The 22,672-nt window shown below is 33.1% G+C and overlaps 5 protein-coding genes across 5 annotated transcripts in view; 3 read left to right on the forward strand and 2 right to left on the reverse strand.

Annotated features, from left to right (window-relative positions):
• The window catches only part of LOC107194795, a 36,467-nt gene extending 28,593 nt beyond the window's left edge, over nt 1-7,874 (reverse strand). Inside the window, exons 1-2 of the mRNA XM_015584495.1 lie at nt 7,693-7,874; nt 1,062-1,467 (exon numbers count right to left, since the gene is read on the reverse strand). The gene's annotated coding sequence lies outside the window, so the exon portion shown is untranslated. The remainder of the gene's footprint in view (nt 1-1,061; nt 1,468-7,692) is intronic.
• Nucleotides 7,875-9,531: 1,657 nt separating this feature from the next.
• Nucleotides 9,532-12,300, forward strand: LOC107194912 (recQ-mediated genome instability protein 1-like). Its single transcript, XM_015584625.1, has 9 exons — nt 9,532-9,645; nt 9,841-9,984; nt 10,096-10,299; nt 10,393-10,547; nt 10,740-11,166; nt 11,254-11,520; nt 11,601-11,894; nt 11,964-12,056; nt 12,133-12,300. The coding sequence occupies exons 1-9, from the start codon at nt 9,532-9,534 to the stop codon at nt 12,298-12,300; spliced, it is 1,866 nt and encodes a 621-aa protein (XP_015440111.1).
• A 276-nt stretch (nt 12,301-12,576) lies between these two features.
• On the reverse strand, nt 12,577-13,880 carry LOC107194855 (2-methoxy-6-polyprenyl-1,4-benzoquinol methylase, mitochondrial). The gene is made up of 5 exons (XM_015584561.1): nt 13,631-13,880; nt 13,117-13,529; nt 12,974-13,062; nt 12,784-12,907; nt 12,577-12,666 (listed from the first exon to the last, which is right to left on the reverse strand). Exons 1-5 carry the CDS (start codon nt 13,815-13,817, stop codon nt 12,577-12,579), a joined length of 903 nt encoding a protein of 300 aa, XP_015440047.1. The 5' UTR covers nt 13,818-13,880.
• A 1,229-nt stretch (nt 13,881-15,109) lies between these two features.
• On the forward strand, nt 15,110-16,460 carry LOC107194606 (cytochrome b561-like). Its single transcript, XM_015584249.1, has 5 exons — nt 15,110-15,149; nt 15,286-15,498; nt 15,758-15,966; nt 16,048-16,205; nt 16,298-16,460. Exons 1-5 carry the CDS (start codon nt 15,110-15,112, stop codon nt 16,458-16,460), a joined length of 783 nt encoding a protein of 260 aa, XP_015439735.1.
• A 1,418-nt stretch (nt 16,461-17,878) lies between these two features.
• LOC107194607 (chitinase-3-like protein 2) lies at nt 17,879-21,891 on the forward strand. Its single transcript, XM_015584251.1, has 6 exons — nt 17,879-17,937; nt 19,114-19,389; nt 19,503-19,784; nt 20,492-20,728; nt 20,801-21,224; nt 21,702-21,891. Exons 1-6 carry the CDS (start codon nt 17,879-17,881, stop codon nt 21,843-21,845), a joined length of 1,422 nt encoding a protein of 473 aa, XP_015439737.1. The 3' UTR covers nt 21,846-21,891.
• Nucleotides 21,892-22,672: the final 781 nt, after the last annotated feature.

Consider the following 22,672-nt stretch of genomic DNA (forward strand, 5'->3'; position numbering starts at 1 on the left):
AAGTATCTCTAGGATTTCAGTAACCCTAAAAGAAAAAATCTGAAATCCGTCATTCTGATAGAGTCGGTAATTTTGGTGTTAAGTACTGTTTCATCTTTTTTTCGAAACTCTGTATGTAGATAATGAATTTGACCGTTTCTGACGACCCGTTAGATGGATTCTAGCTGATCAGAATACGCCCAAACATTCGACACGATCTGGTCGTAATCCCATGATACACCTTTGCCCGTGACGCGAACGGCCCTTCCTACTCCAGAAGATTTAGCTATCGTCCTTCCGCCGGTTATTGTTGTGGCATAATATGCCACTTTTCATCCCCTGTCAGAAGCCCGGTGTCCGAAAGTGGGACGGTTCCTTCGTTGAGGAGAGAAACCGTTTCGAAAGAAAATCCTCTCCGTGTGTGTGGCCCTCTCTTACGACGGGGATTTCTCCTTCGTCCATCCATTCGTCCCAATTTATACACCTTTCCAAGGTCTCTTAAGTGCCGTTGGATCCGCGGCAACGATTTGAATCGAGCGTAATAGCCGGGGATATTTTCTACTCATTGATCTTCCCGAAACCCGGTTGAAAACCGTTTTCTCGACCGGCTGGTTTGGTAGGTCGCCGATATTTTCACCGTTTATTCGCGGGTATTGTCGTGGAATTTATGGTATTACTGGCCACGGTATCGGGGTATTATTCATGATATAATGGTATAAAAATTGAGATGTATGCACACTATCCATGTGAAGCATGTACAGATGACACAATTTTTGGTTCACGAATAAAAATTAAAGTCTTTATTTTCTAACATTTTGCATGTACAAATTTGCTATAAATGCAAAAACATCCGCAATCTAGTTACCATTAACGTGGTAAAGCCTCTAGTGTAAAATTCAAAATTCTCTTCCATTTTACTTTTTCGACACTAGCATCAAAAATTGTAAATTTGAATAAACTTCCGTAGTCCAGTAATAAATTAAACCCAGACAGAATGCGAACGGTTCAAAAAAGTAATCAAAGATTCGATCAAAAGGAAACGAATATTCAATATTTAAATAAAAAAAAGGAAAAAAACTCACCTCAGATTTCACGAAGTGCCTTCTGTCTTCATTATCGAGGAGGCGGCCGTCTCCAGTCGGTGTTTCGTACTTTTCAACTTTTCCTTCCTAGGAACCACCTTTGTCGAACATTGTCCCGATGCTTGCAAACGCATATTACTACTCGCACACTCTTCCCCGCCCGAAACTTTCTCCGTTAACCGGCTTTTTCCCCCCTTATCACATTTCAATCGTCACTTTCCGATGCGCTGGGACCGTTTTACAGTTCACTTCAACAAAGTCAATTTCCCGCGAAACATTTTCCGGACACACTCTCGATCTCCATCCCCCCACCCCCACTCCCCTTTTATCGTTCACGCGTCCTTATCCTTCATTCTTCACTCGTTGCACCGTTCTTGCCACGGGGACGACGGCGACGTCGGATCACCTGTTAACCGAGGAAAACGAATTAACTCCGTAACGTCAATTTCACGTGTCGACGAAACGGCTCGGTTTCTTGTGTGTTTAGACGATGGTCCCCTCGCGACGACAAGGGAACCGATCAATTTACTGAATTTAATGGAGAAAGTAATTTAAGGAAAAGAAAAGAAAAAACGTTCGAATAAATAGTTTTTGACATTCTTCATACGAAGAATTAGCGAACGATAATTTTATGGAATGTGACAATAAAATGTCGTGGCGATAAAGAGAATATTTTGGGTTGCAACATTTTGTTGAAAACAATTTTCAGTGAGTTTGTAGGGTTTTCAGTGGTGTTTCTTTGACGTCGTTTAAGTGTACAATTTGATAAGGTTCGTTTTTCTGTTACTAAGTTCTTGTTTGAATTTTTTAAGGGGGACCTTTAATAGGCAAATAAATTGTTGTTTGGTTCAAATGGATTATGACGATTTTAACTATGACAAATGTGTTAAATTGTATTTTTACTTGAATTCAGATGACACGTGTCGACGAATGCTCATTAGCATTTATTCTCAAATGTTGATTATATATAACAAACTTCGTAGAATTAATTTTTCACGGAACATTTATTCTGTTTCCGCTTACTTTTAGGAAATTGAGAAATTAATGTATTGCTTTTGATAGATTCAATTTTGCCAGATTTTTATGCTTTATACACTTAGTGATTATTATTTCTCATAAATGTAGGAAATTTTGTGGTTTGGGAAAGATTTTTAGCTGTCCTCTGTGACAAAGTAGAGTGGTTCCGTATTTGATCAGCCCACTGTTTCACTTTCAGTAACTCCTGTTATCGATCAATAACCATTATTATTAAACAAACTACACTATTTTCGATAACTGACGATTCAACAAAGACGTCAATATTTCATCAAAAATTCTACAACCCCTTTCCACTCCCTCGAACGACTATCAGAGCTATTTCCAGAATTCTAATAATTATTCTAAAAAGAAGGATCCTGTTTCAATAACTGACGATTAAAAAGCATCAATATTTCACGAAAAATTTCAGACCACCCTTCTTCCACCCCCTCTAACGACTATAAGAGCTGTTTCAAAAATTCTAATAATTATTGTAAAAAAGATATCTTTTCAAAAAGATCCTATTCTCAATAATTAACAATTAAAAATCATCCATATCTCACGAACAATTTCAGACCACCCTCCTTCCACCCCCTCTAACGACTACAAGAACTGTTTAAAAAATTCGAATAATTATTTGTAAACAGGACATCCCTTCAGAAGGACACTATTATCAATAATCGACGATTAAAAAGCCTCAATATCTCACGAAAAATTTTTGTTTCTAGTATCTGTTCGGAAGCTTCCGTGACGAATCGTATAGACGTCGGCGCTAGGTCTACGAGCCTCTGACCGCAGCCTTGACATGATCCTCCAATTATTTTGAACAGTCTTGTAAATGTCCTCCACGTCCCACTATAAATACACTGGCTGACCCGTGGCTGGTTTCGTCGGTGTGTTTCTCCGTGTATTTTGTAAATTTCAGTTACAATTTCATAATTTACAGCGGGAGGGGGAGGGAGGGGGCCGAATGGCTAGCCCGTTTTTACGAGGCCCCGAGAACCACCGCGGAAACGAGATTACGAAGCACGGAGACTGGAAAATTAAAGGCAGATGGAATGTGCATGTATGTACACTCTCGAGCAAACTCGGCTTCCGCTAGGGGAAAATGTGGCGTGGGAGAAGGACTTCCTACCACTTGATATCGGGAATTACTGAAATTTGTACCAAATTAACATTCGATTTAACCTTTATTTCAGTACTTGAAATAAATTTATCATGTGATACGAGGCTTTTCCTCTACTTCACTTTTTCCCCTAGTGGAAGCCGAGGTTGCTCGTGAGGGCACACTGACGCTAGGGGAAAAAGTAGTGTAGAATAAGAGCCTCCTGCCACTTGATAAATTTATTTCAAGTTCTGAAAGATAGGTTAAATCAAATGTTAATTTGATATAAATACCAATAATTCTCGACACCAAGTGGTAGGAGGACCTTCCCCTACGTCACTTTTTCCCCTAGCGAAAGGCGAGTTCATAAGACAATCTACAATCTAGAAACCACGTTTGTCGATTTTGACAAAATCGAATTTCTCGCAGACTACGGTCGTTACCAATTAAGTGTATTTTTTCCAGTATTTTTTCCAGTGTCGTTTAATCCCCTTAATTGACCCGAGAGAGGTTTCATTAACGAACACACTTTACACATTTTAGCCGAGATCACAACTTCAGCGTCGAGGAATCATTATACCGTGGGGTCCGAGATTAATCACTCTTCCTCGAGATTGAAATGTCGGGTCGTTATTCGATCGACCGGATCCGGTGACTGTGTCAATGACGGATTAAACCGTTCGATCATTAGGATCTCGAGGGGATGTTAAGATCGGAAAAGCGCCGTTCACGGCGTCAAACACATTCATGACGTGCTGTTCACCTGTGACATTCGGTTCGCATCGATTGGATTATCGAGGTGACACGGTGGGTCACATTTGACCCGTCTTCAACGTATAATCAACGTATTTTCAACACATAATTGACACAATTTCCATGCACCAGTAAATGAACACGTACCAGTGAATGAACAGTATGTATAAAAACGAGTGGATTAAGTTATTAAAATAAGCAAATGACAGAATATTGATTTTTTTTCAATTCCTGGTTTCATATTCAAACAATTTTCACGCCACTAGTTAGAAACGTTCATCTTTCTTAATATTGTTCATTTACTGGCGAAGTCTGGATTTTGTCTTTTTAAATATAATTAATCACATTTTTCCAATTTTTGCAAATTGGAATTTATACGTTATAAAATGATATAGATAGTAACCCTTTAACGTCCAGTGTTACGGATACGTCACATCTGGAAAATCGTATTTCCAGAGGTTTTGTCGTGAAAATACAGATGAAGTGAACGTACTGAGAGCATTTTTGAGTTAGCCAATCGCGGAAAATAATTTTCTTCCTCGAAAGAGATGTTAGGTTAGGGCGTTCAAGGGTTAAAAATAAATAAAAAAAATTCAAAAAGTAGGTCGGTTTAATGTCGATATTTTCGGCTTCAATATAACAAGATTCAACATATACATGTAAGTATATCAGTCTCATAATGTTGATATAACGATTTAACTGTCAGGGCGTTAAAAGATTAACAAAACTAATTTTCACGTGCCAAATATTTACTAACATTATTATCATTTAAAATTCGACTTTAGTAGTTACAAAATGTGTTAAGTGTTCATTCATTGGTGCACTTACCATACAATTGAAAATACAAGGTTAACTGTTACCGTAGGCCAACATACTTTTCTTTTAAACTCGGTGGGCAAACTGGGTCGTTTATGTGCAAGCCTAATGTTTTTCACTGTTTGTACACTTTCAAAAACATCTGAAAAAATTCTAGGATACTTATAAATGTCACCACTCCGTTATACGATCATTCGTTAAGTCGAATATTTAAAACTTGTTTCAATAAAAATAAAAGTTCGAAAAAAATAAGACATTTCGCTTGGGTCGTTAACGATTCACTATTGCCTTTGACGGGGTTAATTGTACTTCAAAAAAGACCTAACCCCTATTTTGTAGCTCGAAAAGAAAAAATTATAAATAAACCTACACCCACAAGAAAGAATTACGTTTGTTAAATAGCAATTTCAATGTCAAACTCTTTTTCATTGGCAAAGTTTCTTATCGAGGTCTGGTGAATGGTTAAAAGGTACTTTCTTGGAAGTGATTAAAAACACAGCAATAAGCCCAGTATGTTAATATTTCAAGACTGGCTAGAGTTTTTTGCACGAGATATGTGATATCACTCGCAGGGTATCCCCCAAAGGGGTTGCAACCCTCCTACATCTTGATAATAAAAAAAAAACCTCGACGTACAATTTTTTTTCAGTCTTTCCTTTCTTGTCGTGGTCAGTAAAAAACGGAGAGATGTGTCTTTGAGACGGTAATCTAATAGTACACGACACGGACGTCCGTCTACCTGTGACTAATTTATATCTTTTTGTCAAGAATACTCAGAAATAAGTAAGTCCTCATTCCTTTAGCTAACTCACGACAATATAAATTCGCTTAAACGATCGAAGTCTACTAACAAAGAAACAGCGAAAAATATATTTCACCTGCAATTCCATCTACACTTAACACTAGAACTACCAGAATAATCAAAATGACTGGTCCGTAAAATTTTATAAACATTATTAAAAATGTTGTAACAGGATTTGTCATATTTGTCAATAATGCCCTGCTATTATAAAATTGCTTTTCTTAAAAACAGTTGCAAACTAAATGAAGAAATAATTTTTATTATATCTCTACTGGTAATCACCCGCAAAGCCCATTTTTATCACTTTCTTAATTCAACAGTTATAATTTATTGAAAAACGGTTGACATTATATTTCAAACAGCTGTAAAATCAACAATTTAAAAATTTGTCTAAAATCCTTCGAAACACGTTTATATATCACTACTTTCACGAATGGTTCTCGATGTCTTTAATATTCCATCATACGTGAAAACGTAGAAAGCTTCCCAGAGCCTACAGAACACAATTAGAGTAATAGCTACCTGAATGTACCTCAACCTATCACCGTGCAACCCCCGCATACGTCATAAATTTTATTCCCTTCCGCGCGTCCCGCACAATCCATATTGCGCATACTTGCACGTGAATAAACGACTGGACCTCCCCCTCTCCCCTCCCCTCCCCCCTCAGGTAGTAGTATGGAAATTAATACATTAATTCTAAAGGTAACGCACGTCCCGTGTACCACCAGTTATGCCGTTCCGCAGATTCCAGGATCGTTTTCAACGAAATAACATGGTATCCTTTCGAATAAAATCAATCGAGTTATACCTATGTATGTACCTGCTTTTTCGTTTCGCCGATTCCGTATTCCGTTAATGGAAGATTTAAAACTAACCACGAAATTAGAATTAAGATGAACGAAATTCTTGTTTTCAAACCGTGAACATGAAAATCGTCCCAAATTTTCTTTTGACTGATACCAAATTATTTTCAAGTAATATTTGTTTGTTACGGTCTCAAATTACTGTGTTGTTGTATATATAATGAATGTTGTTTTGAAAGAATCGTAACTTATCGTGAAAACAAATTTTTAATCGGAATAAAAGCTATGGTGATTAGGCCCTGTATTCATTAAGGCCGAGAAAGGCATTTAAATTGTCAAAATCGAATACTAAAGATAAACTGAAAGCTTTATCAATATTACAGATACAACGGATATTAACCAAACTGTTTGCTAATATTTAAAAACTACTTATTTTATCTGTTCTTGATACGTCGTGAGAAATTATTTATTTACAAAACCGACGTTCTTTCTCGGTGGCCTCTGGTGTCCATAGGACCGGGTACAAAATAACAACACGCAGTAAGTACTTTCGATGTATTCCGAAAAAGAAAAAAAAATGTAGAAAGTCGCGGCGAACGATATTTCGCATACGGTCAACTCGTTACGCGCGCCGTATCGCGATAATAAATAGCCAATGGTGGAGAAATTAAAGCCGTGTGTCATATCGGTCCGTCATAAATCCATGGAATCTCTGACCTTGGCTGCATTCTCAATTTTGGCGGTTACATACTTCTAAAAACACCCTCTGCCTGTATCTGCACACACTGCGTACACACAGGGGCATCTGCACATATGTTTCTCGTATAACCGCACACACGTTCGTCCATCCACGTAACCCACGAATAAAAGTTTTCATATGCGTTCAACGAAATTCCTCGATTTCAATATGAATAATTATCGATTATTCGATACGAGTAATCAACAAAATTTCTACATTAGACAATTATAAAAATTGCCACATTTCATATTAAATAATTGTCGATCTGTCTGCTACGCGTACATATGTCAACATGTAATGACGTAATGTATTCCATTTGAATAGAAGTTACGACTACGATCGTGTATAAAACCGATGGAAGAGACACGTCCTTCGTATAAATTCCAACGTCCGAAATTTGTACCGCGTACATAATTCCTAACCTGGTTCCCATAAGCCCCAGTTATACATTCTATTACAATACGTACTATTCGAAGCTACGGATCCTTCGTTTACTTATTACATACATACGTTCATTCGGGTACATTCCACATACACACACATAGGGCATATACACATACACACACATTCTCATGTTACATGTGCATACGTACCTACCTCCTACCACACATACATCGACGTATACAGTCATTTAAAAACAATATGCCGCGCGCACACACGATACGTATCTCCACGCACAAGAATATCGCGAGAGAAAAACAGACCAGATACCACGGCAGGAAAAAGAGATGAAAAAGAAACAATCACACTTCCAGAAGAACATACACGGCTCAAGCTCGCGCGGCCTACTGAAACGTCAGAAGACATGCGTTGCCCTGATGGCTGGCTTCCTCCTTCCCCCTCTTCGTTAAATCCCCACTAAGGGTAGCTCACCCCCACTAGGGTTGTCAGGAGAGAGAGAGAGATGTGTGTTCGAAGGACTAAAAATAGGCTCGAGTGAACTGGTTCCATGGGGATGGAAATCATCGTCAAATGATAAAATTGTGATAACAATGACGCCGGGTTGGTGATAGTGTTACTCATTATGTAAAAAGAGCAACGTTGAACGCGATTTTCTAAAACTGGGTACAGTAAAAGTATAATAATATATAATGAAATGTTTGTATTATTTGGATCCTGATAAGAATCTTTGGAAAATAAACAACTATCCGTTTAACTTCAGTTTGTACAAATTACTTCGTAAAAATCTATATGTATTGTACTTGAATAAATATATGCAGTCGACACGTTACCTACTGGAGGTTATTTGACAGGTGTCTATATCCAACGATCGATTAAAGAATTTTTCGATTTTAGCACAGACGAGACATATGAATAGACCTTAACATGCAATGTAATTTTCTGTCCCATACTTTGAGGGCGTCAGAAGCCCCTTACCATTTTAGTGTCAATACCCGACGTTACCGATAATCATTATGGTGTCCAACGTAGTTCCTAAAGTCGGAAACTTTTATGTAGAGTGCACTCGAATCAGCGTGATTTTCGTGGGACACCAAGTCCCATAAGATGTTAGGTCTATTCTTATATCTCGTCTGTGATTTTAGTAGTAAATTATGCAATGGTGAAACTAACTTGAGATATATACATATGTGTAACAGTTTCTCCCTTAATTCTTGTTTAAAGGGAAATTAATAAAATGTCGATATGCATATCGACATCAAAAAGCCTGTTAATAGGTATTCAAATAGAAAAGTACCAAGAATCGGATAATAATAATAAATGTAGCTACAAATAGTCACAACTTAGTAATCGAGATAAAAATTTTATTAATTTTAGTTCAATTCTTGTTTATAATTGTAGTAGGCAATTATGAAAAAATCGTATCCATTAGGTACCAGATGCTTGTTAAAATTTATCCTACTGATTTCATCGAGTACTGGAACCTCAATGTACCATTTGATGTATTTGAAATATTATTTCTGATTATATTGACATTGAATTTATTAATTTGTCTCTGATTGGCGCGAAACACACATTAAACTCTGTTTTCCAGTGTTACCAACCTTAAGCTCCGTTTTTAATTTATTCCAAATTCCCAACATTCGTGTATTTTTGTTCGTACATTTAAATATGTAAATAAGTACGTCTGTTTTTGTTAGTGATTATCCTGAAATAGTCAGGCCAACTATTGTAATATTACATGCTGTTAACAACTATCAATACAACATGTTACTGACAGTTCAGTGCTGACAGATAATATTGTTAATATACATCGATAACTGTCATACGGCTAACGCTGCTAACAATGTTTTAAAAAATATATGCATATCGCGTACTTTACGCCCTGTAATAAGAAGAATGTTTATCTGTGAATACTACATTTAAGGCATAACTCGATTTAAACCTATTTATGTACATTATTCGTCCCAAATATGTATACATAGCGCAGTGTGGAGTATACGCTAAAAGAAGACTGATTAAAAATATTCGAAATGAATGAAGATTTGTTTAAACGAACGAAAGCTGACTTAAAATCAGAATTCTACCTAATGAATGATGACTGGTTGAGAGATTGCATAGAGTTCTACGTGGATCAGCACAAAAATGTAAATAATAACTTCCAGTCTATATCTACCTCAAAACATTTGACACTTAACATGTAAGAGGCAAACCTTAACTTCTAATTAGCATTTCTAAAAAATGATATTTTGTTACATATGTCTTTTTAATATATATCAAGTATCATACATGACTACAAATATTATGTTTTTTGTATTTTTCACATTTATTTTCATTTTCAGCCAAGTAATCAGGAGATTTTGCAATTTGTTAAAGTACAGTGGCAACTTAGTGACTTACGAGAAATTAGTAATAAAAATGGATGTTTACCGTGTAATATTACACAGCACAAATCTATTATATTATCTGGGAATTATATTCTTCAGGTACGTAAACATTCAATATATTAATTATCCTTACCTATTAATATTATCAATAAACTATAAGTAATTCATATAGAAGCATTGTATAAGTACTTTATTATTTGTTCTTTTAAGGTAGAACAAATGTATGACATATCCACATCAAAGTATAAACAACTACAACAGATCAGAAATACTCATGTTTCTGAAGTGGATCCAACTGAAGCAGAAGAATTAGAAAAGTGGGAACCTCCTAAGAAGAGAATGATGCAGTTGAAAATGACAGATGGATTACAAGATGTAATTGGAATTGAGTATAAGCAGATATCTCGATTGAATGTATGTGATTGGAAAAAGTAGATATAACATACTCTTTCTCTTATAAAATAAAAGAAATGCTTTATAAAATATCAACATCTTCTCTTTTTTAAGGATATATTACCAGGTTATAAAGTTATGATAATAGGACCAGTTAGGTGCCGTAAAGGTGTTTTATTTTTAGAAGAAGGAAAACTAAGAGGAATCGGTGGTGAAGTTGATAGTTTATTAATTCCTAATGCTTTGGAAAATGTTCTAGCCAGAGCTCTGTGAGTAGTTTATGATAAATTGACTTTAATTTAGAATTGAAGATCCACTTAACACATTCCTGTCTATTGAATTTCCAATTGTAATTCTATCATTGCTGGATGAGTGTGAAATGTTATGACATTGGATAAACATTATTCTCATTGTGTGACAAATTGTTCCTGGATGATATACTATAAATTCTTTTTTCACAGAAAACTTGAAGAGAATCTAGACCCATATAATGACAATGCATCAAAATCAAATAATGTGAAACAGCAAAAGGAAGCACGACTAGAAGATAGTTTCTTTGAAGAAGAATTTGAAATAAATTTAGAGGAAGTTTCTAAAATTGAGCATTCACTCAATAAAGACCATAAACAACTTAATGTTAATTCATGCAGAACAGAACCTGTCAAAGAAAATATTATGAATACCAATATTCCGAAGAAAAACGTTTTTAGTTGTAAAGTAGAGCCCGCAAAAGAAAATGTCATTGCTACCAATATTGAAAAGAAAGATAATTACAGTTTCAGAGTGGAAACCAGAAAGGAAAACTGTATTACTATTAATGTTGATGAGAAAGACCATAATTGTAAAGACAATAAAATCTTAGATGATGATGATTGTTTCTTAGAAATGGTTGTTAACTTATGATATTGTTCAAATATGTTTTATCATTTCTAGGATTTATTTTATTTACTTTTAAAATCGTAACAATAATTATAGGTTGATGAGGAACAACTTGTGGTATCACAACCAGAGCTAAAAAACATTGCCACTCCATTCAGAGCTCTACCAAAAGAGAATGATGACGATATTATCGTAATAAATGACGAAGACATGCTTGAAGACATATCATATGAAAGCGTTCAAAAACCCGTCAAGAAAACAGAAAACACTTCGCATGTAAATTCTACATGCTTTACTAGTAAAGCGGTTTCCTCAAATATCATACCTCATTTAAAAGGACATGCTAAACCATTAGAAACCTCTGTAGCTTCATTTGGAGCAAAGAGATCTGTAAGTTATTAAATAATTGAACACGGTAATATTAGTATCATTGTTACACGTAGATTAACAACGCAATATTTCAGATTCCAATGTCCCCTCCTGACCCAGTGACTTTGAAGAAAGGAAGAATTGATAGAAAAATGACAGAATTTATAAAAAGACCACATTCACCAGATACCAAAATTTGTGACTTTATTCATGATATAAATAACGAAATCATAACAGAGCCTACTTGTAAAACAATTCGTGGTCGCGTGGAGGTCCTTGGAAAATTATCAAAGAAAGATTCTTCGTGGATTTTAGATGCTACTATAATAGACGGTACTGCAAACATCAAAGTTAATTTCTCAAATCAGGCAAGTGATTGCAATTAATTTAAATTCGAATTTTAATGCAAAGTCTATTTCCATTTCCTAACATTTTAGGTTCTTCAAAATTTATTAGGTTTTAGTGTACAGGAATTTTCATTAAAGAAAAAGTTGAAAAAGAATCCTGAAATCGAACACGAACTTAGAATGGTAGCTACAATCAAGTGTTGTTTTTCAACCATTTGAAAATGCAATAGATACACTGTGTATCATTTAAATGTTTCAGAGTTTTCGGAGTGCAGAGCAACAGATAAAAACTTTGGATGATCTTCTGGAATTAGAATTAGATGTCAATAAAAAACCAATTGTGAATAAAATTACTAATCTAACACCGAAACAGAAAGAACTGATCGACAAACAACTAAAATCCTTTTTAAATAAAAATAGTATTTAAATGATGTTTTCTCTACTCTAACTATTCTAATTTGTAAATTATATCATATTGATTGAAGGAAAATAAGTGTAGTTACATTTTCTTAGAATCACAATTATAATAAAAATGTAAAATGTTTTTTATCAATTGTTTGTATGTAGTGAAAATAAAATAAGTAATTCATTATATTTTATATTAACTTCAGTTGTATAAATTTATAATTACACAGTTCAACTCATTACTTCACTTGCTGTTAAGTATATTTACAAACTGAACACAGGATAAAATGTATTAACATTACAATTTAAATCCTGAATGAATAGATACTACTCCACACGTTAAATTTTCATAAGTTACATTCCTGAATCCTGCCTCCTCTATCATTTCCTGGAAGAATTAACAGTCACTGCAATTTTATGTTTTAGCTGCGCTTATTACAGTAAACATTTATATTGCATATATTATTTCTGATATAAATTCTACTATACAGCTCAACTTGTTTACCTTGAAATCTTCTTGTTTTGGGAACTTCCTAATACTCTCAACAAGGTACTGATAAGCTTGCCATTCTCCTGCAATGAGTGTACCCAATACAGGTATCATTTGAAATGAATATTGGTCATAGAACCTGTGCATAAATGTTATTCTTTAATATGTTTCTATGGCATAAAATGGGGTATGAATAAATAATTACCATCTCAAGACATCATTATCTACGTGACTAAACTCTAAACATATGAAACGACCACCTGGTGTAAGTACCCTATATGCTTCAGAAAGTACCTAAAAGCAGTTGTATCAATTATCTTTAATCGAACATGATAAAATTCTATTTACCTTGTCAATATGTGTAACATTCCTTATCCCAAAAGCAATTGTATATGCTGTGTAAGAATCATTATCAAAAGGAAGGACCTCTGCATCACATTGCTTCCAATCAATTTCAACGTTATCTAGACCTTGCCAACCTTGCCCCTTCGCTCTAATTTTTCCTACTTCTAACATATTCTCATTTATATCACAAACAGTCACAGAACTTTTTACATTCTGACGATTAGGAGTACTTTTCAAATATTGTAAGTATCTAAATGTTATATCTCCTGTGCCTCCAGCTGAATCTAATAATTTACTTCCATGAGTTGGTCCTAGTCTTTGAATAAATATATCCTTCCAAATACGATGAATTCCTAGACTCATAGCATCATTCATCCGATCATAGGAATTTGCTACTTTCTCGAATACTGTATATACTACAATACATATATTTGTTAAAATAAGGTACATCTATTTCATTAATACCGACAAATACTGTAAAAACATTCCGAATAATTAATTAAATTATAACACCTACCCTCTTTCACCTTATCGCTCTCTTTAACAGTTTTAAATCCAAAATGTGTTGTCTTTTCATTATTATTAGTTGCCGTAGCTTCGGAAAAATATTTTTCAAAGGAAAATATGACTTGTCGGTTTTTAAATAAACTTTTAAAAAACCTTCTCTTTTCAATCATTTTGAAGTTCTTTAATACTGTACACATCAGTCATGACACATTAACAATGAAAAACTAATTATTGCCTCCTCTTTCCGACAAAATTTTAAAGGTTATCTTTTACCTTTAAATGTCGATTGTTTACTTGTAATGGCGCATTTTCAAATACTCATATTGTATATGATAAATAATAAATTTGTACAATATAAACATAATTTTTTATCTCAATCTATACTAAAACCTATACTAAATTTCATAAAAGATTGTATCTTTTTCACTAAGAAAATTTTTTCATACTATTTTTGAGTGTATAATTACTTTTTTACAATAATCTATCTGAAATGAAATTACTTAAAATGGTATTGCACGTAATTGTTTCTATTACCCAATTCTTTAATCATTAACAACAATTAAAATTAATGCTACATACATTTAAGTTTATTTCATGAATTATTATTTTTATTATACAAACGTTATCTCAAATATTAGTAATTATAATATAAGTCTCAATGAAATTAATGATAAATGTAATCATTCAAAGTCTTTGACAACTTTATATTTTTTTATTAACTGTATTTATTCCGTTCATACTTTCTCATTATTTAATCTTAATAAACTGTAGTTTTAACTAAAAGTGAAATTAAACGTAATAATATTCATTAATTTATTACTATTAGTTGCTGTGTTGATTAAAAGTGCGATACATTCAAACATCCTGTTCCATATAACTACGTAAAATCGATAATTTATTTTACGTCGTGTGTACGTGGTACCTGTTGATCGTTCCTTGAAACTTTCTCGTGGAAACTCTACAGGTAGTACGACAAATTTCACATTATGTTGCTAATTAAATAAGATACTATTGGTTTGTCTTTTTATATTACTCAATTACACGCTTTAATCTTTCCAATTTCAATACATTTCATACTGTCATTTTATAAAATCTAACCTGCTTTCTATAATACTATTAGCGACATTAACATGACTATCTATTTGACACTTGTTGAGGGAGATTCAAAGGAAATCTTTATATCTAAATTAAATAAGGTACATATTAATTACAGACTATTTAGATATTTTAAAAGTCGTAACTCCAGGATAAAAACAACTTTTAAATAGAATACTTATAAGAAAATAATTTATACAGTGCTTACAGAAGAAAAATAATTATTTTCTTAAGCATAAGATTTATAGAAAAAATGTATATATTTTCAAATATTATCCGTATAAATTAAAACTTATTACAACATATAAATAAAAGAATTTATCACAAACAATAGGTGGAAAAGTCAATGAAATATAGGTTGTCAAATAAAAAATATATTTTTTTTCATTGAACCATGCCAACAGAATATCCATACGAGTATCAAGTGTGTTTAGGTATGTTATTTCATTGTATGTTGTGTAATCTTTTATGCTTTACATAACAAAAAAACTTTTGTTATGCTTATAATTATATGTAGTCAAATGTAATACTTCATGACTTCAATTGAATAGTTATTGGATCAATTTTCAGACATGGAACAAATTGGAGAGCCACATGTATCTTTAGAAGGATTCAGACCACTCACTATTTTAATGGAAGTTATTGGAGCAATATTGATAATCCTAGTAGCAGTTTGGTGTGGTCATTATAGAGGTGGTTTCTCTTGGAGGTCTAATCCAGCATTAGAATTCAATTGGCATCCTTTATTAATGGTCACTGGTTTTCTTTTTCTTTATGCAAATGGTACGTATCTTAAGTCATGAGAATTGTAATCAATAAATCAACGTTTGTGTAAATTTACACTTTTAAAAAGAAAGTTTAGAACATGAGAATTCAAAAAAAAATTTATATTATTTATTAAGGACATATTATAAGAATTATTGCAATACTTATTTTATTTCATTTTGCATGTTCAGATGTGCTATAATTGCACAAAATCTGCTGTCTAGTAATTAAATTCCATTTGATTTCATATTTTATTTAATACCTCTAATTCTTTTAGGGATGTTAATATATAGAACTCAAAGAAATGCTCGAAAACGTCGCTTGAAGTTCACTCATGGTGGCATAATGTTATCTGTAGTTTTGCTAATAGTAATTGCTCTTGTTGCTGCATTCGACAGTCACAATTTAAATCCAGAACCAATTCCAAACATGTATAGTCTTCACAGCTGGATTGGACTTACCAGTGTAATTTTGTTCTGCTGTCAGGTATGAGAAAAATAGCTTGTATTTGAATGTTGCTTTTATGATTTTATCTAAATTAATTTGTGATTTGTCGCAATATTTCAGTGGCTTGCCGGATTTTCATCTTTCCTCTACCCAGGTCTGCAAGTTCCACTGCGTGCATCTTACATGCCAATTCATGTATACTTTGGCATTGCAGGATTTGTTGGTGTAATTGCTTCCTGCCTTCTAGGGCTTAACGAAAAGGCTATTTTTGCATTACAGTACGTGAATCCTTTATCATGTGTATTAAATTTATTTTATTTGGTCTTGTAAGTTTATATTTTCTTTAATACAATATATTATGTAATTTTAGGAGTAATTACTCGAAGCTTGTGGGTGAAGCGGTATTAATTAATATAATTGGACTTTTAATAATTATCTTCGGTGGATTGACAGTTTATCTTGTGACGCAGGAACGCTACAAGCGTATTCCGAAAGCAGAAGATGAATCTCTAGTCAGTGGCAGAAGAGAGTAAATGTCCACGGTATACGAAAGATTTTTAAATACTTCTGATTCTCATATCAGATTGTATGGAAAGAAAAAACTATATAATTGTGACATAATTTTAACTGATTTACATGTTAAACTATGCCAATCATGCAAGTTTTTTATATTGTTTACATAAGTATACTAAGTTTTACACAAGTGAAACTTAATGTAATTCTTAATACTTCGAATTTGAAGATCTGTTTCATTTCTTTATTTTTATATGACTATATAAATATGGTGCTACTTCATAATTTTAATTAAAACGGAAAGAATGTTACTAATGTATAATATCAGAGTATTTACCTGAGCTTCCCAAAGTTATTATTTTTATCTTATTGTTTATTTTTAATTTACTCAGTTACTAATGTTGTCTTTCATGAAAATTTTAATTTTAACTTGTATGTGATATATATTTTCTATATTACATTTTTTAATGTTTTAAAAACTATGTTTTTATAAATTATACTGTAAACACGAGTATTTGATTTTTATGACTTTTGTTTGTATATGAATGTGTACAAACTTTAAAACTGTGTTACTCTCATAAGATTATATGTATAATATATACCTTGAAACGAATGTACTTATTGTCAAAAATATATAATCTACGCACATGTATCTTTCAAGCAATTTTATGATATTCATTTTAACATTATTAATCCCAAAGATGAAGTTTGAAAATATTCAAATAATTATAAATACGATATTAATTACTGTCTATAAAGTACTGATATGTAAGATGTTCATTGCCCTAAGAAATCCAGCACTCTGTCCTATAATAAAAATAACGTAATTAAGTAATTAGCACCTGGGCCTAGGGATAATAGTATTAGTGACCAGTCGAGCGGACAGCACCCAGGGAAGCAAGTAATATGGTTAACAACCGATTTATTACCCGTGTATTTCCAAGTAATTGCAGGTCATCCTTTATAACAGCTTCTCGTTTGAAATTTTCTTTCCAACATTATATACCTATATACATGTTCAAGACACGTGTCCCATTTTAGTTACGGTATTATTTTAAGAACTTTAATTTAATGCGAATATTTTATTCGTCAATTATTTAGTATTCGAGTGTTCGAATACTTTCGTAGGTAACTGTAAATATAAATACGATAGTAGGCTCGATCTACTACTCTTATTTAATTAAAATAATTTAAGTTTCTTGGTATGGAAAGTTTAAAATTTTCCCGCTTCTTAGCTGTTCGTACGAAGCCATTGTGCGCATCATGCCCTACCCTCGCCGCTCCTACGTAACTTACTTGATTCTATATGTATATACGTGTACATAAATATCAGTATATTATCGCGCTGGGCGTAGTAACAAAAGTGGTAAGCCATCCTCGAGGACTTAGCGTCCTCACGCGTCAATCACGACGAACATTGTGCGTTCAATGCAGTTCAATGGTTAATCAAATTCCTGTGCCTCAGGCCAAGTATGAATTGTTAACAGACGTTCGACAGTAAGTTATATTTTCAACTATTCCTACTCGCATTCGTCATTACATCTTATATATACGCATGTCATGCAAGCCTTGAGTTCAATTCCACTTTTCCATACATGCAGTTTCATTATTCACTATGTAGAATTTATTTATAAAAAATATACATTATTGACGCATCATGCTTCAATCTTTTATTTTCACTTTTAATGTTTTTACACATGAAGTAGAATATATTTTAATTTGTATCTATTTAGTATCAATTGCATTCGAATAAATGAACTTGTACTGTTAGTAATATTAATATTTTTCAAAAATTGTGTAACATTGTAGTTGTAGTAGATAAAATTTATTTATAATGTTATATTGTCGTAGAATTATGTTTTCTTGAAATTATACTATTAAAAGACGATTTTATGTTTATATATTTTTCGCAATGTATATGTAAATAATGATAACGATAATATCTAATTAATCATGTGAGCACTCGATAGAGTTTTAAACAAAGAATGCTTTGTTTGTTTCATTGAAGATAAAGATTGTATGTTTTGCAATATGTTTTTTAAGCAGTTAACCAACAATTGATTAATATCGTTATACATTTCTTCATTTTTAGCAGAGATATGTTTACGAAATTGTATTTGATACTTTTGTAAAAAATGTTTATTATTTCATGTATTAAAAAAAATAAATTATGTATATTCAAAATATATGCATAATTTTACCAAGGACATCATGAGACAGATTTTATTATTTCTTCCCAAATGCCCCGGTTATCATCTTATATTTATGATTTGAATTATTTTATGAACAGAAATATTAAAGTTTCTCTTTTACAGTATTTTAATTTCTACCTTCTACCTTCCTTGTGTGCTTAAGTGTATGTATGTGTATACATATAAGTGTATGTCAAAAGTTACAGGTGTGGCATATTGATTGTTCTATATTTGCTATGGCACAAGAAGCCTTCTTGGGTTAAACTGAATATAAATGCATTTGAAAACTACAACAAGCTTATGTGGATTATAACTTTATTACTTTGATATTATTATTATTTTCAAGTTGCATTATGATCATTAACGTTTTTCCAGTCTCATTAAATTAATATTGTAGAACATAAATAAATGTTAATTTATTTTTACACGAATTAATGTCTAAATTTATATGAAATTTATTTGTGTATCATTTTTTTTTTAGACCTCGTTGGAAGACACAAGTGCTGTGCTTGGTATTAATATCATTAGTACTAGGGATTCTTTTTGTAATACGTGCCTGGATAGGAATTCTTATTCTTAGCTCTCCAGAATCAGAAACCGTAGATACAGAGACATTGTTCGAGGCATTCGACAATGCCAAGATTGCTACGTGGTTACGTCGGGCTCGGATGTACGCCGAGTCGACGAAGGAGAACCAGAATGCGGACAGGAACAACAGCATCAGTTCGTCACAGCAGCTCTACACCAACTCCACAAGGTACATAAATTTGCGATTGTAAATTCCTATTAACATTTACAATACAGTGATTTATCAACTCTGTCTTTATAGAAAATGAATGATGCTTATATTATTAAATTGGATTTGTATAGGCAGATCATTGTCTGTTATTACACCATATCGAGGGACCTGAACACGCTCGGGGAGCTCAATCCGTCGCACATTGACCCTAATCTTTGTACGCATATTATCGTGGGTTTTGCGAGTGTGGTGAACTGCAGTCTCGATTTAGGCAAGGGTTCATCCATCTACAAGGATGTTGTTGCCTTGAAGAAACTGCAGCCTGAATTAAGGGTCATGATTAGCATTGGCGGCAGTAATGAGCTCCACTTGGGTTTCTCGGAAATGGTAAAGAATCACACTAATAGAAAAACGTAAGCTGCAGTCATTTGTAATCATATTTATGGTCGGTTTTTCCGAAGAAGAGATCTGAGGTGGGCTCGGAGGTAGGCACGTGACGCGGCGGGAATCCCAACGGTCGTTGTACTTGTATTTCGTGCGACGCTGCCAGATTGTAAATCATAGCGTGTGTCTTTCTCTATTTTTAAGCATAAGAGCATTTCTCCCGCTTGGTTGATAAAACAAATTCACGGGCTGTGGAAAATTTGCGGACAGTACACACGGTGTAGTTATAATAGATAACAATTGCCGTACTAGTAAAAATAAACCTACAGTTGTCGAGGACTCGGACGCGTACTACTTCCCAGTTGACATCGCATGGACCTGAAGGAAGGTCGAGTTCTTTATATCCCTCTGATTACTGTATCGGCAGCTGGAACATGTAAACATTCACGCCTGCCATTTTTTGCAGACCTCACGTTACCGAGTTCACCGATTATATCATAGAGAACATAGATTGGACCTTCTCGAAGAGGTCAACGACATGTATGCGATAATGCGGGTAGTCGAATGTTATTGGTAAAAAGACAGAGGGAATGAGATGAACACAAACATCGTAGACATGTTGCGAACGCGGCAACACTGCAAATTATCCGCTGCCTACCTCCGGTCTTTTGTTTTTTTGAAAAACAGACGATAAGTGTGCAACATTTACGTCGATATTAATACAAATTTATTATAGGTTTATAAAGTCCGTATTAAATGTGACAAAGTCATTCGGTTTTGATGGCTTAGATTTAGATTGGGAATTTCCAGCATGGCTTGGAGCTGACGATCGTGAAAAGATTCAGTTCGTGCAGCTTCTAGAAGAATTAAAAATAGAATTTCAACGGGCCAAAGTAACATTAATACTTTCTGTTGCTGTAGCTGCCCCCCAAGTCATTGTCGATCAGAGCTATTATGTTTCAGAAATGGCAAAGTAAACAATTCATAAATTTTGATTATAGATAGTATCACAATGTGACATGTTAATATCCATTAATCATTTTAGATACGTGGATTTTGTGAATCTTATGTCCTACGATTACCATTCTTATGTCTGGTATTACCCAGTCACTGGGCTCAATGCACCCCTATTTCCGCGCTCGGCTGAATCTGGATATCTTTCTACGTTGAATGTTAATTTCTCAGCTCACTATTGGCTCGCGAAAGGCATGCCGAAAGAAAAATTAATTATTGGGATTCCTACTTATGGTCACAGCTATGAGCTGGATAATTCGTTGAATCATGGTTTGCTTGCTCCAGCAAATGGATTTGGAAAATTGGGTGACATGGGTTTCGTTTCCTATTATACAGTATGTCAGTTCTTTCAAAATGGTGCAAACAGTGTTTTCGAAAATGAGAGTAAAGTTCCATATGCTTACAAAGACAAAACATGGATATCATACGACGATATTAGAAGTATTTATTATAAGGTACGTACAATGTTTATTTATACAAATTAACTATATACAGTATTCCCTTATAATCGCACTATGTCGACCGCCTTATAATGTCTTTTTTTGTTGTTGTCACGAACAACTGTAAAATTGTATCCACTACTCTCTATAATCGCGTTACGTACATGGCTAAAATGCGCGCTTACATGGAGGAAATACTTTGTGTTTTGGCACAATTGTTTAGTAATGCTCGTAATTAATTTATTTAAAAATATTTGATATTTTCGTAGCGTCGCTTAAATTGTAGTATTATTCGTATGTAGGATTTACAAAGTCCGATAATTTTATATCACTAGGTCTTTGAACGAAGATTTTATAGCGTACCCTAACTTTTATAGCGGTCAGGCAGGTATAGAACCGTTGAACACATGTTGTCAGAATGTTTATTTCTTTATGTTCACATTTTATGATGGAGTCTATGTAATACTTGAATGAAATGTATTGTTGCTACAGGCTGAGTGGATTCGTGCAAACAATTTCGGAGGTGCAATGATATTGTCTTTGAACACTGACGACTGGAACAACACGTGTAAATTGAACGAAACCTTTCCTTTAACTCGTATGATTACCAGAACCCTCAGGTATCAGGAAGTTTAATGCATTTAATAATATATTTTTCAATGATTATAATTTACATTCCTGATAGAACATTTCATTCCTGGAATATTACTTAAACTTTAATCGATATGTGTAATTTGAAAATGATTTTTCGTAATGCAATCTTCAATTCTGTGATATAAAAAAAATAGTTTAATTAATATTTCCTTTTTTTTTGTAAAAAGGCTCGTATAAGTTTCCTTCTGGTAGAAAACTTATTACCAATTATTACTAATGTACGATTATAGATATACCTGAAAGTACAATCATGATTTTTAATCGACCCTACTAAGTTGAATACAAGTTTTCTTCCTTGTTATAAAAATGTGATATGATTTTTCTTTATATACATAAGATGTTTATGGTTCATTTTTACATATGTCATGTGAAATACTGAGGAAGAATTTGCACATTCCCACCGTATTTAAATTGTAAACAAATTTACTACATAAATACTAAGCTGTTTTACATTGTATTTAATTCGTTTATTGAAATTTGATTGCGTTCTCGATGTTAATAAATTTTATTTTTAACTATAATTTCTTTTTTCACACTTAATTGTAAACCTTCATTTAAAGTATTACTTCAGTTAAATTATTAAATTAAATAATTTTTATATAATAATTACATACATTTGCAAACAACTTTATTATAGCTTACTTTTATACATATAAAGCTAAAACTAGCTAGTTACTCTAGTTTCAACGAATAATGGAAAAAAATAAATGAATTTTTGATTAATAAATAGATATAATTAGAATTAATTCTTGCAAAACTATTAGCATATTTCTGAAAGATTTCAATTTTAATTACATAATTTTTAAATA

Source organism: Dufourea novaeangliae, unplaced genomic scaffold, assembly GCF_001272555.1.
Source record: "Dufourea novaeangliae isolate 0120121106 unplaced genomic scaffold, ASM127255v1 scaffold8, whole genome shotgun sequence".
NCBI classification, from domain to species: Eukaryota; Metazoa; Arthropoda; class Insecta; order Hymenoptera; family Halictidae; genus Dufourea; species Dufourea novaeangliae.

Excerpts from the sequence above, each read along its gene's own strand:
- LOC107194912 (XM_015584625.1), top strand. The coding sequence starts at position 9,532 with ATGAATGAAGATTTGTTTAAACGAACGAAAGCTGACTTAAAATCAGAA. Across the intron at positions 9,646-9,840 it reads ACGTGGATCAGCACAAAAAT|CCAAGTAATCAGGAGATTTT; the intron begins GTAAATAATAAC and ends TTTCATTTTCAG. Across the intron at positions 11,895-11,963 it reads AAGTTAATTTCTCAAATCAG|GTTCTTCAAAATTTATTAGG; the intron begins GCAAGTGATTGC and ends CTAACATTTTAG.
- LOC107194607 (XM_015584251.1), top strand. The coding sequence starts at position 17,879 with ATGGTTAATCAAATTCCTGTGCCTCAGGCCAAGTATGAATTGTTAACA. Across the intron at positions 19,785-20,491 it reads AATCACACTAATAGAAAAAC|GTTTATAAAGTCCGTATTAA; the intron begins GTAAGCTGCAGT and ends AATTTATTATAG. Across the intron at positions 20,729-20,800 it reads TATGTTTCAGAAATGGCAAA|ATACGTGGATTTTGTGAATC; the intron begins GTAAACAATTCA and ends TAATCATTTTAG.
- LOC107194606 (XM_015584249.1), top strand. The coding sequence starts at position 15,110 with ATGCCAACAGAATATCCATACGAGTATCAAGTGTGTTTAG. Across the intron at positions 15,499-15,757 it reads TCTTTTTCTTTATGCAAATG|GGATGTTAATATATAGAACT; the intron begins GTACGTATCTTA and ends TAATTCTTTTAG. Across the intron at positions 15,967-16,047 it reads TAATTTTGTTCTGCTGTCAG|TGGCTTGCCGGATTTTCATC; the intron begins GTATGAGAAAAA and ends GCAATATTTCAG.
- LOC107194855 (XM_015584561.1), bottom strand. The coding sequence starts at position 13,817 with ATGTGTACAGTATTAAAGAACTTCAAAATGATTGAAAAGAGAAGGTTT. Across the intron at positions 12,908-12,973 it reads GATAATGATGTCTTGAGATG|GTTCTATGACCAATATTCAT; the intron begins GTAATTATTTAT and ends ATTTATGCACAG. Across the intron at positions 12,667-12,783 it reads CAAAACAAGAAGATTTCAAG|GAAATGATAGAGGAGGCAGG; the intron begins GTAAACAAGTTG and ends TAATTCTTCCAG.